Below are 13011 nucleotides of genomic sequence, written 5' to 3' on the forward strand. Positions count from 1 at the left end.
AAAGTTCGACGCACTGTGCGTTCAGAGATGCTCTTAGGCCTACCTTGGTTGTAACGGGTGGCGATTTGAGTCACTGTTGCCTTTCTATCAGCTCGAACCAGTCTGCCCATTCTCCTCTGACCTCTGGCATCAACAAGGCATTTCCGCCCACAGAACTGCCGCTCACTGGATTTTTTTTCTTTTTCGGACCATTCTCTGTAAACCCTAGAGATGGTTGTGCGTGAAAATCCCAGTAGATCAGCAGTTTCTGAAATACTCAGACCAGCCCTTCTGGCACCAACAACCATGCCACGTTCAAAGGCACTCAAATCACCTTTCTTCCCCATACTGATGCTCGGTTTGAACTGCAGGAGATTGTCTTGACCATGTCTACATGCCTAAATGCACTGAGTTGCCGCCATGTGATTGGCTGATTAGAAATTAAGTGTTAACAAGAAGTTGGACAGGTGTACCTAATAAAGTGGCCAGTGAGTGTATATATATATATATATATACATATCTATATATATATATATATATATATATATATATATATATATATATATAAATAGCAAACTAAAACGTGTATATATGAAGTGCAATATAGTGATAAACAACATACGTGTATATAAAAAGTTGGACGCTATAAACCGTTAACTGTTAACGGCGAGATAATAAATATGGGCTGATTGTTCTAATAAGGGTCAATACGAGAGGACATAAAAGATATTACACAAGTAAATACATTACAGTAGCTGGCAAAGCATGTACTTGTGGATCTTCATAATAGCATTAAGGCTGTGTTCACACATTACTGGTTTTTTGCGGTTTTTTCGCGGTTTTTCCCGATAAAAACGCTATAAAACCGCAAAAAACAGCATACAATATGCATCCCATCATTTAGAATGAATTCTGCAACTTTTGTGCACGTGATGCGTTTTTTTCCGCGAAAAAGCATCGCGGTAAAAAACGCAGCATGTTCATTAATTTTGCGGGTTTTTTTGCGGATTTCCCACTATAAAATGCATTGGGAAATGTCCGGAAAAAAACGCACCAAAAATGCGTCAAAACCGTGACAAAAACGCGTCAAAACCGCATGCAGATTTCTTGCAGAAAATTTCAGGTTTTTCTCAGGAATTTTCTGCAAGAAATCCTGACGTGTGCACATAGCCTAATTGTAGTGTGCCAGCCAATATAGTATGGGCAATACGATACGATGAATGGTATGCCATTTACGAAGCGTCCCAAGTAGAGCCAATGGTAAAATAGACACAAAGATATGGACAGAATGCTTCAATTAAACCAAATTACCTGGATAGTGTTGTGACCAAGTGCGGAGCACGCCCCGACGCGCGTTTCGGTTTAATCCCTGACGAAGGAGTTAAATCGAAATGCGCCTCGGGGGGTTTGATTTACTATTTATTTTATTTTGATCACTGTGATAGGGTCTATCACAGTGATCAAAATGAACCAATAGGAAAAATCTATTGTTGCCGGCTCTGCGCATGCACCTGACATTTTCTTCCGGGAAAATGACACGGAGGGCCAGGGGACAGAGCCGAAGGGTCCGGGGATCGCAGAGGTACTAGGGGGGGGGTCTCAGGGGAACCCATTTCTCTCACCTCTGATATGTTAGATCATATCAGAGGAGAGAGAAATTAATGGAATTGTTTTTTGCAATTGCCGTTATTCGGTGAATAATGGCGATCACAAGCCTGGGGACGGTAAAAACCGACCTGAATCATGTTCTCTCTGGGGTCTGAGCTACCCCCAGTAGCCGAGACCCCGCAGATTTTCCGACGCTGGGGGAGCGCTATACACTTACTTCTCTGCACCGTTAAAAAGCTGCGTTGAGGAATAAGTACCCTTAATTGCTGCCATTAAAAGTCGTATCAGAGTTCGTTAAGCGGTATTCTCAAGGGGGTTAGCATTAAATTATGCAAGTTTACTATAAACTTGCTTTTTCTATCTTCTGTCATTGCCTTGCAATGAGCGCTTCTATCTTTCATAGTGTACAGCTGGTTTCCATGGAGCTAGGCTACCAGAGTCAGTGTACGCAGTAGCTATATTGCAGGAGAGGAACTAAGTCCTAACATCTCAGTCAGCTCTTTCCAGTCTATTCTATTAATTTCCCTTCCTCTCCATCTTGGCTCCTAAAAGTGCTTTTAGCAGTGCTTAAGAATCACAATCACCCGGCACTCAGCATCAGCAGTTTCCAGATCAGATCTCCTAATCACTGCTCTCACTTTCCTGAGCCCTGTGCTTGTTAAAAGGCCCTATTATCTCTATAAGTAAATATAGTAATAACAGTGTAAACTCAGAACAAACACTGAAAGACCTTTAGGCCATGTTCACACTTTGTGGTTTTTACCGCGGATCCGCAGCGATTTTGATGCTGCGGGTCCGCCGCAGTTTCCATAGCGTTTACTTTTACATGTAAACCCTATGGAAACCGCAAACCGCAGTGCACATGCTGTGGGAAAAACCGTGCAGAAACGCAGCGGTTTACAACCCGCAGCATGTCACTTCTTTGTGCAGAATCGCTGCGATTCTGCACCCATAGGAATGCATTGAACCGCTTACTTCCCGCATGGGGCTGTGCCCACGTTGCGGGAAGTAAGCGGATAATGTGCAGATGGTACCCGGGGTGGAGGAGAGGAGACTCTCCTCCAGGCCCTGGGAACCATATTTGTGTGTAAAAAAATGAATTAAAATAAAATATAATGATATACTCACCTCTCAGCGCTGCACGCGGCCGTCCGGTCTGGGTTGCTGTGCGAGCAGGACCTGCGGTGACGTCGCGGTCACATGAGATCGGGACATCAGAGGGTGAGTATATAACCAATTTTTATTATTTTTACCATTACTATTGATGCTGCATATGCAGCATCAATAGTACAGGAGTAACCCCGCAGCGGAAACCACAAAACAAACCGCGATTTTGCCCTGCAGATTTATCAAATCCGCTGCGGGAGAACCCGCAGAGGGACGCCGCAAAGTGTGAACATGGCCTTAATGTACAGTAGTAGAATGTAGCTACTCACCAGAAATATTATGCAATCAGTGAGTAAAGAGCCAGTAAGGAGAATGCAGAGCTATGAGCTGCTCAAGAGACACCTTGATAATACATTTACGGATTCTTTTGTATGAAAAAAAATCATATGTTGTGTTTCTGTGGTAATCAAAGTTGCACTTATCTGATTTTTTGTATTGTCCATAAAGCGCTGTGGAATTAACAGAGCGTTATAAGCGCGTAAAATAAATAATAAAATAAATATTGAACATATCTTCTTATGTGAAACCATAGCAGTTGTTTTTTTCTACTTTTCCATGCTCAAACACTTTCCTCTGTGTATTTACCCAGCTCTGTTCACATGGAATCTTGATTTCCCATAACTAGCACAGTACAAGTTCCCCCTCAGCTTTCCCCACTTGTTTTTCATAACCTCACCCACAATTGTATAAGATCTGTTTGTCATCCTCCCCATTCCTTCCCAACGTGTGATCAGCTGTTGATATAATCTCACTGTGGTGTTCTGCACTGTAAAGAAAATGGTGTCAGATTGTCCACATCGAAAAACTGCAACATACAATATTCTGGTCATTGGACCAAGTTATTCAATGCAGCAGAAGACAGCTCTTGTACACATCTGCGATGCAAAAAGAGCTGCACATAGCGCCAAACAATTCCGCAGTTTGCAAATAAGACGGTCACAATTTTTCACATGGCCATCTGAATCCAGCCTTATCAACTCACTGACTCTGACAGGTGAATGTCTGACTGCTGTTTTATTAAAATTCACAAGGCTATCTGGGGCCCATTATACTGTATGGAGTACTATGTGGGGCCATTTACTGTATGGAGTGCTATGTGGAGCCATTATACTGCATGGAGGATTATGTGGAGCCATTATACTGCATGGAGGATTATGTGGAGCCCATTATTCTGCATGGAGGATTATCTGGGGCCATTATATTGTATGTAGGACTATGTGAAGCCATTCTACTGTATGGAGGACTATGTGGGGCCCAGTATTCTGTATAGAGGACTGTGTGGGACAATTATTCTGTATGGAGGAATATGTGTTCTGCATGTTGCGTTTTTGTAGAGTTATAAAAACTGATATAAAAAAATTCTACTATTTATGTACTAGTATGTTAGAATTGTGAAGAAGAATGCTATTAAGATTTGTAAGATGAGAAAATTCTCTTGTTCATAACATTGCAGTCTTTGACTGACTGGTAATGTTTCTGCCTCCAATTGAGTCGGAATCCTTCACACTGTTTATTTAGAAACATCCACTGAGCAAAAATGTCTGGTTTTGGACAAGATTATGAACACAGAAGTATCGTCTCTCCAGCAGCTCAGAAGAGAAACCTCCATAGACAATGTAAAAAAGTGTGATTTTTCTTTAATCCCTTCTTGACATTTGCAGTACATATACGTCATGGTCGGGAAGGACTTTAGCCACTAAATGCGGCGACTGCTGTGATCACAGCATTTAGAAAGCAGGCAAAGGGAAAAAAGCACTTGGATCAGAGACCCCGCAATGTCATCGCGGGGTCCTAGGATCTTGGGACCAAGATCTCGAGAGATGAGATCTCAGCGCTGAAATCTCATCTCCCGAGATCTAGGTGCCGAGATCTCTATCTGCGCATGCGCCACCTCCAGGCGGTCATTTTTCCGGAGTCCGTCGCACAGGAAAGCATGGACAAACTGCCACAGGGCTCTGGCCTTTCACAAAATGTCGGCAGAGCACCCCCGCAGCACCGGAGACTCCAGCATCACCCTGGGCAGCGGCGGCGGACACCCCCTCATCCCAGCCTGCAACGGTAAGCGTTATATCTGCTTTGTAAGACGCACCCCCATTTCCCCCCCAAATTTGAGGGAAATAAAGTGTGCCTTACAAAGCGAAAAATACGGTATATATATTGCACCTATAACTAAATATTAAATAATAAACAATATAAGTGCACATATTTGGTATTGCCATGTGTGGAACGACCCAACCTATAAAACTGACCCACTAGTAAACTCCTTTAGTGAACACAGTAAAAAAAATAAAAAGGAGGTAAAAAACAACGCTTTATCATCATACCGCCAAACAAAAAGTGGAATAAAATGTGATTGAAAAGTCGAATATAAATAAAAACGGTATGAAATATAAAAGTTATAACTCTCAGAATAAAGCGATGTGATTCAAAAATAATAATTTTTTTCTATAAAATAGTTTTTATTGTGTAAAAGCCCCAAAACATAAAAAAATATATAAATGGGGTATCGCTGTAATCGTACTGACCTAAAAAATAAAACTTCATTATCAATTTTAACACACATGGAACGGCTTAAAGGGAATCTGTCGCCCCCAAAATTCGAGTATGAGCTGCGGCCACCGGCATCAGGGGCTTATCTACAGCATTCTGTAATGCTGTAGATAAGCCCCCGATGTATCCTGAAAGATGAGAAAAAGAGCTTAGATTATACTCACCCAGGGGCGGTCCCGCTGCGATGGGAATCGCGGTCCGGTCCGGGGTCTCCCATCTTCTTACAATGACGTCCTCTTCTTGTCTTCACGCTGCAGCTCCGATGCAGGCGTACTTTTGTCTGCCCTGTTGAGGGCAGAGCAAAGTACTGCAGTGCGCAGGCGCCGGGAAAGGTCTGAGAGGCCCGGCGCCTGCGCCCTGCCCCCGAGGGAACCACGACACCCATCAGACCGGACCGCAGCGGGACCGCCCCTGGGTGAGTATAATCTAACCTCTTTTTCTCATCTTTCAGGATACATCGGGGGCTTATCTACAACATTACAGAATGCTGTAGATAAGCTCCTGATGCCGGTGGGCTTAGCTCTTCTTTGATTTTGGGGGTGACAGGTTCCCTTTAAAAAAACAAAAAACACAACTCCTGTATAGTTGGTTTTTGTTTATCCTGCCTCCCAAAAAATCGGAATAGAAAGCCATCAAAAAATGTCATGAATCCGAAAAGGTTACCAATAAAAACATCAACTTGTCCCGCAAAAAACAAGCCCTCCCATGATTTTATCAGCATAAATATTTAAAAATTATAGCTTTCAAAATATGGCTATGCAAAACAAATAGTTTTTGAAAAAAAAAAGCATCTTTTAGTGTGTGACAGCAGCCAAACATAAAAACCCGATATAAATCTGGCATCACCATAATTACACCAAACCAAAGAATAAAGTTGTCTAATCAATTATACCACACTAGGAACGGTGTAAAAAATAACTAAAACCAATTCTGCACCTGCAGTTGATTAGTTCATTCTGCCTCCCAAAGATCGCAGTAAGGCTGCCGTCACACTAGCAGTATTTGGTCAGTATTTTACATCAGTATTTGTAAGCCAAAACCAGGAGTGGGTGATAAATACAGAAGTTGTGCATATGTTTCTATTATACTTTTCCTCTATTTGTTCCACTCCTGGTTTTGGCTTACAAATACTGATGTAAAATACTGACCAAATACTGCTAGTGTGACGGCAGCCTAAGGCTCAGCTCCCATTTATACTCTGCTCTGCGCTGAGTGCTTACACCCGAGTTTCTGTGTAAATCTCTGAAATACGGGATTCAGACGGAACCTCCGGCGTAAGATTCCTTATAATGAGGCAGATGGAGGTATGTGGATGCCGTCTAACCTGTGATCCGGCGGCGCCCGTCTTTTTGTTAGGAGTGTATAAAAGTGCCACCGGCCACAGTTTTCTGCACCGCTGAAAAAAGGACAATGCTGAACAGAGGCCAGATGGAGTTCAGAGTAACTCTGCTGCCTCATTATAGCGAGTGTCTCCCTCGGGGGTTTCATCTGAATTACATCACTTGAGGATTTAAAGGGAAACCCTGATGTAAGTGTTCAGCTTAGAGGGCTGGATAAATGTGATCCAAATTGTTGGGGTCCATTTTCGCCTCCTATCCTTGTGAAAATAAAAAAATTGGGGCTAAAATAACATTATTTGTGGGAAAAAATTTATTTTTTTTATTTTACTGCTCTACGATATAAACTTCTGTGAAGCAGCTTGATAAAAGTTTGAAAATTGCTACATTTTCACATTATTTTTTTCACAAATAAACGCAAGTCATATTGAATACATTTTAGCACTATTATAAAGTACAATATGTCATGAAAAAATATTCTCAGAATCAGTGAAATTTATTGAAGCGTTCCAGAGTTATAACCTCATAAAGTGACACTGGTCAGAATTCTAAAATTTGGCTTGGTCATGAAAGTAATAACAGGCTCGAGGTGAAGGGGTTAAGCGCTAAATCTTTACCGGTAAAATCCACATAAACGCTGTGTGATACCCTAAGACATTCAACATAAAATTTAACAATCCAGTGAATGAGTAGAATCTGTGACTTCTCTGCATTTAGAGGTTATTACTCACCTGTGCTGTTATCTGTAGGAATCTCCTCTTTACACCGCTCTTCACCCCTCACATACGTCTCTGTAATATTAGTATGATTCAGAAGTTTACCCTGAAATAAATATTGTAAAAGTCACAGTTTGAAAAGTTGAGTGAAATTACTTCAAAGAGCAGAAAAGATCATAAATTAACATGACGACCAAACATGATATGACAGCAGTAGTTATTACATATCTTTAGGTCTCTTGTATAAATCCAACCAGTCGCCTCCTGATTCTAACCAACAGTCACCATAACCAGAAAACTGTGAAGATCCAGACAACATTTAATTTGTATAGATTTTAAGGTTGAAAGTAGACTTAAGTCCATCGAGTTCAACCTATAGCCTAACTAGAGGAAAGCAAAAACCCTACGGGGCTGTCACTAATGGCTCCATATTAAGGAAAAAAATTCCCTCCCAAAGCCACATACGGCAATCAGACTAGTTTACTGGATGAATGTCCCATCACAGAATCTAGTACCCATAAGCTGTAATATTATATTTTTTAAGAAAGGCATCCAGGCCTCTTGTGAATTTTTGGTAGTGAATCAACCACTACAACACCACGTGGCAGAGAGTTTCATAGTCTCACTGCTCTTACAGTAAAGAATCTGTGTCTGTGATTATTATTAAACCTTCTTTCCTCTAGACGTAGAGGATGCCCCCTTGGTCCCGTCACAGGCCTAGGTGTAAAAAGATCATTACAAAGATCTCTGTACTGTCCCCTCATATAGTTCTACATTGTACACGGACTTAGGCTACTTTCACACATCAGGTTTTCTGTTTCAGGCACAATCCGGCTAATGTTGAAAAAAACGGATCCGTTGCAAATAGTGAAAAAACTGATGCAACGGATCCGTTTTTGTGCCGGATCAGTTTTTATTTTGAGAGAGAGGGAAGAACGGAAAATCTGCATGATTTGTTTGGAAAATGCTTTGAAAACCGGATCCGGATTCATTGTTTCACATCTCCGTTTCATGCGTTTTTGGTCGGTTCCGTCACTGTGCGCTTTTTTCGCCGCACAAAAAGACGTTCCTCTGGACGTTTTCTCCGTCCGCCGGAAACGACTATTTGGACAGATCCGGAAAAAAACGGATGAAACGTCTGGCCATCAGGCACAATCCGGCGCTAATACAACTCTATGAGAAAAAAACGGATCCGGCGTAAATAAAAAAAAAAAAACGGATCCGTTTTTTTCAAAACTTGCCGGATTGTGGTTGAAACAAAAAACCTGATGTGTAAAAGTAGCCTTAGGCCATGTTCACACTTTGCGGTGTGCTCTGCAGGTTTATCCCGCAGCGGAATTGATAAATCTGCAGGGCAAAACCGCTGCGGTTATGCCTGCAGATTTATCGCGGTTTGTTCCGCGGTTTCCGTTGCGGGATTACTCCTATACTATTGATGCTGCATATGCAGCAATATGCAGCATCAATAGTAATGTTAAAAATAATAAAAATTGGTTATACTCACCCTCTGACGTCTCGATCTCCTCGGCGCTGCACGCGGCGCTCCGGTTCCAAAGATGCTGTGCCGAGAAGGACCTTCGTGATGTCACGGTCATGTGACCGCGGCGTCATCACGGTCATGTGACCGCGACGTCACCACAGGTCCTGCTCGCACAGCAACAGACCGGGCGGCCGCGTGCAGCGCTGAGAGGTGAGTATACATGATTTTTTATTTTAATTCTTTTTTTTTACACTATTTATGCTTCCCAGGGCCTGGAGGAGAGTCTCCTCTCCTCCACCCCGGGTAGCAACCGCACATTAGCCGCTTACTTCCCGCAACGTGGGCACAGCCCCATGCGGGAAGTAAGCGGTTCAATGCTTTCCTATGGGTGCAGAATCGCAGCGATTCTGCACAAAGAAGTGACATGCTGCGGGTTTTTAACCGCTGCGTTTCTGCGCGGTTTTTCCCGCAGCATGTGCACTGCGGTTTGCGGTTTCCATAGGGTTTACATGTTAATGTAAACGCTATGGAAACTGCTGCGGACCCGCAGCATCAAAATCGCCGCGGATCCGCGGGAAAAACCGCAAAGTGTGAACGTGGCCTTACAAAGCCATCCATAACCTTTCTCCTCCTATATGTGTGAACTAATCTCTCTATATCTTCCCTCACGTAATCTCTGGTCCTCCCAAGACCTCCTTCTCTCCTCCACACTTATTCGCTCCTCACCCAATCACCTCCAAGACTTCTCCCGAATATTTCCCATCCTCTGGAATTCAGTGCCCAAACATGATCGGTTATCCACCACATTTGAATCCATCAAACGGAACCTGAAAACCCATCTCTTCAAAAAAGCTTACAGCCTGCAATGACCATGCTGCCACCTCAACACTATTGGAGCTACTGCAACCCTCGACCTACTGTCTCCTTCCCCATAATCCTGTAGAATCTAATCCCACACTGCACCGCACTGTAACGGTCTACCTTTGTTAGCTTGTCTACTGTAATTGATATTTGTATTTTGGTGGAGCCCCTTCTCATGAACAGCAGCATGGAATCAATGGTGCTATATAAATAAATAACTAATAATAAAAATAATTGTAATAAGATCACCCCTCAGCCTTAATTTTCCCCAAACTGAATAAGCCCAAGTTTGGTAATCCATGTTCTGCAATCCACCCATTCCCTCAATAACCTTGGTCGCTTTTCTCTGCACCCGCTCTAGTTAAGCTATGTCCTTCTTAAACATCAGATCAGAGACCAAAATTTTACACAGTATTCTAAGTGTGGCCACACTGGTGTCTTGTATAGAGATAAAAAGGAGATTTTTGTGTACTCACCGTAAAATCTCTTTCTCTTAGCCTCTAATTGGGGGACACAGGACCATGGGTGTTATGCTGCTGTCCACTAGGAGGCGACACTATGCATAATCTGAAAAAGATTAACTGTGGCTCCTCCTGTGCAGTATACACCCCTGGACGGCTTCAGCCTTCTCCAGTTTTGTGCAAAAGCAGTAGGAGGAACGTAACCTGAATAACATAATTATGCCTGTAAGAAGGCAACTATGTACGAGCTCAAGAAACAATATGAGAACTCAACAGTTACAACAGCCCGGAAAAGGCAACAGGGTGGGAGCTGTGTCCCCCAATTAGAGGCTAAGAGAAAGAGATTTTACGGTGAGTACACAAAAATCTCCTTTACTCTGTCGCCTCATTGGGGGACACAGGACCATGGGACGTCCTAAAGCAGTCCCTGGGTGGGAAGCAATGGACGAATATTGTGCAGACAGGCCCGTACACTTAGGGCACCGCCGCCTGCAGGACACGTCTACCCAGGCTCGCGTCCGCTGATGACTGGGTATGAACCCTGTAGTGTTTAGTAAACGTGTGTAAGCTAGTCCAAGTGGCCGCCTTACACACTTGTTGTGCCGAAGCCTGGTGCCGAATGGCCCAGGAGGCCCCTACCGCCCGTGTAGAGTGTGCCGTAATACCGGCTGGAAGAGGAGAATTCTTAAGGCGATACGCCTCTTGTATGGTGGATTTGATCCACCTGGCAAGAGTAGCTTTGGAAGCTGGCATACCCTTGTGGCCGCCTTCCGGAAGGAGGAAAAGGGAATCAGACCTCCGGAAGGACGCAGTCCTAGACACGTATATACGCAAAGCCCTGACAAGGTCAAGCGTATGCAGAGCCTTCTCCACTCTATGAACCGGAACCGGACAAAGGGATGGTAGTGAAATTTCCTCATTGAGGTGGAAGTCGGACACAACCTTCGGGAGGAAGGATGGGACCATACGAAGAACTACCTTGTCCTGGTGAAATTCCAGGAAAGGCCGTCTGCAGGAGAGTGCTGTCAGTTCAGACACCCTGCGTAGCGAGGTGATTGCCACCAGGAAAACCACCTTCTGGGAAAGAAGGCGGAGCGGGACCTCCTTAAGAGGTTCGAAGGGTGGTTCCTGCAATGCTGTCAGGACCAGGTTGAGGTCCCACGTTTCTAGTGGTCGTCTGTAGGGGGGAACCAATCGGGAAACCCCCTGAAGGAAAGTCCTTACTTGCGGCTTGGTAGCAATGCGCTTTTGGAAAAGCACTGAGAGGGCTGACACCTGGCTCTTAAGCGAGCCCAATGACAGCCTGGCCTCCAGACCCGATTGGAGAAAACCAAGTACTTTGGGTATGGAATAAGGGAGTGGGATCTGGCCATGAGATTCGCACCAGGTAAAGAAAGCTTTCCAGGTACGGTAATAAATCTTGGCAGAGGCTGGTTTCCGTGCTCTGATCATGGTTCCAATGACATCTGCCGAGAGCCCTGCCTGGGTTAGAACCCAAGTCTCAAGGGCCACGCCGTCAAATTGAGAGCCCCTGAGTTCTGGTGGTAGAACGGCCCTTGTGATAGAAGATCGTGGCGGTCGGGGAGACGCCAAGGGGCGTCTGCTGTGAGTTGTACGATGTCGGCGTACCATGTGCGTCTGGGCCAGTCCGGTGCAATGAGGATGGTTGGAACTCCCTCTTGTTTGATCTTCCTCACCACTCTGGATATCAGGGGGAGAGGTGGAAAAATGTACAGAAGCTGGAACTGGGTCCAGTCCTGAACCAGAGCGTATGCTCCGAGCGACCGCGGATCGTGTGTTCTGGCAATGAAGTTGGAGACCTTGGCATTGAAATGGGATGCCATTAGGTCCACATCCGGGGTCCCCCAGCGGAGACAGATCTGTTGAAAAATTTCGGGATGGAGAGACCACTCTCCCGAGTCTATTCCTTGTCGGCTGAGGAAGTCTGCTTCCCAGTTGTCCACACCCGGAATGTGGACCGCCGAAAGAACCGACCCTGTGTCCTCCGCCCAGCGGAGGATATGTGACACTTCCCGCATCGCCTGGGTACTGCGGGTCCCCCCTTGATGATTCACATATGCCACAGCCGTGGCATTGTCCGACTGTATCCTGATGTGAGAGGCTGCCAGTAAGTGATGGAAGGCCCTCAATGCCAGTAGGATGGCACGAATTTCCAGGATGTTGATGGGCATGGTCGCTTCCGCTGGGGACCACTTGCCCTGTGCCCTGTGGTGTAGGTGCACCGCACCCCAACCCGTCAGGCTCGCGTCGGTGGTCAGGACCTTCCATTGACCTGAGAGAAAGGATTTCCCCTTTGCTAGCGAGGTTGGCTTGAGCCACCAGTGCAGGGACCTCCTGGTTGACGACGTTAGCTGGAACTCCCTGTCGAGAGAAAAGGGATTCCTGTCCCAGGACTTGAGAATGGCTAGTTGGAGAGGTCTGAGGTGAAACTGGGCAAATGGGACAGCTTCTATTGCCGCTGCCATCTTGCCGAGAACTCTCATGGCAAACCGGAGAGATCGAGGGGGTTTGCGGAGGAGGGTGCGAACTGCTAGTCGGAGAGCCAGTGCCTTGTCCTTGGGAAGGAGCACTAGACCCCTGGAGGTGTTGAATAACATTCCCAGGAAGGTCAGGGACTGACTCGGGGTTGGTGATGACTTTTGTAGGTTGATTAACCAGCCCATGCGACTGAGAGTATAGGTTGTGATTGAGACGCTGAGCTCGCAGTCCTTGAAGGTGGGAGCCTTGATGAGTAGATCGTCCAGGTATGGAACGACTACTATGCCTCTGGAGTGCAGGACGTCCATGGTGGCTGCCATGACCTTGGTGAACACTCTGGGAGCCGTGGCGAG

General features: G+C 45.1%; 2 protein-coding genes across 2 annotated transcripts in view; one reads left to right on the forward strand and one right to left on the reverse strand.

Annotated features, from left to right (window-relative positions):
- The window catches only part of LOC143767341 (uncharacterized), an 855449-nt gene that overhangs the window by 243536 nt on the left and 598902 nt on the right, over positions 1-13011 (forward strand). The gene's annotated exons all lie outside the window — the stretch shown is intronic.
- Positions 1-13011, reverse strand: part of LOC143767039 (uncharacterized) — a 37109-nt gene that overhangs the window by 9744 nt on the left and 14354 nt on the right. Inside the window, exon 3 of the mRNA XM_077255060.1 lies at positions 7373-7463. Within this exon, the coding sequence (XP_077111175.1) occupies positions 7373-7463 (91 nt within the window). The remainder of the gene's footprint in view (positions 1-7372; positions 7464-13011) is intronic.

Source organism: Ranitomeya variabilis, chromosome 4, assembly GCF_051348905.1.
Source record: "Ranitomeya variabilis isolate aRanVar5 chromosome 4, aRanVar5.hap1, whole genome shotgun sequence".
NCBI lineage: Eukaryota > Metazoa > Chordata > Amphibia > Anura > Dendrobatidae > Ranitomeya > Ranitomeya variabilis.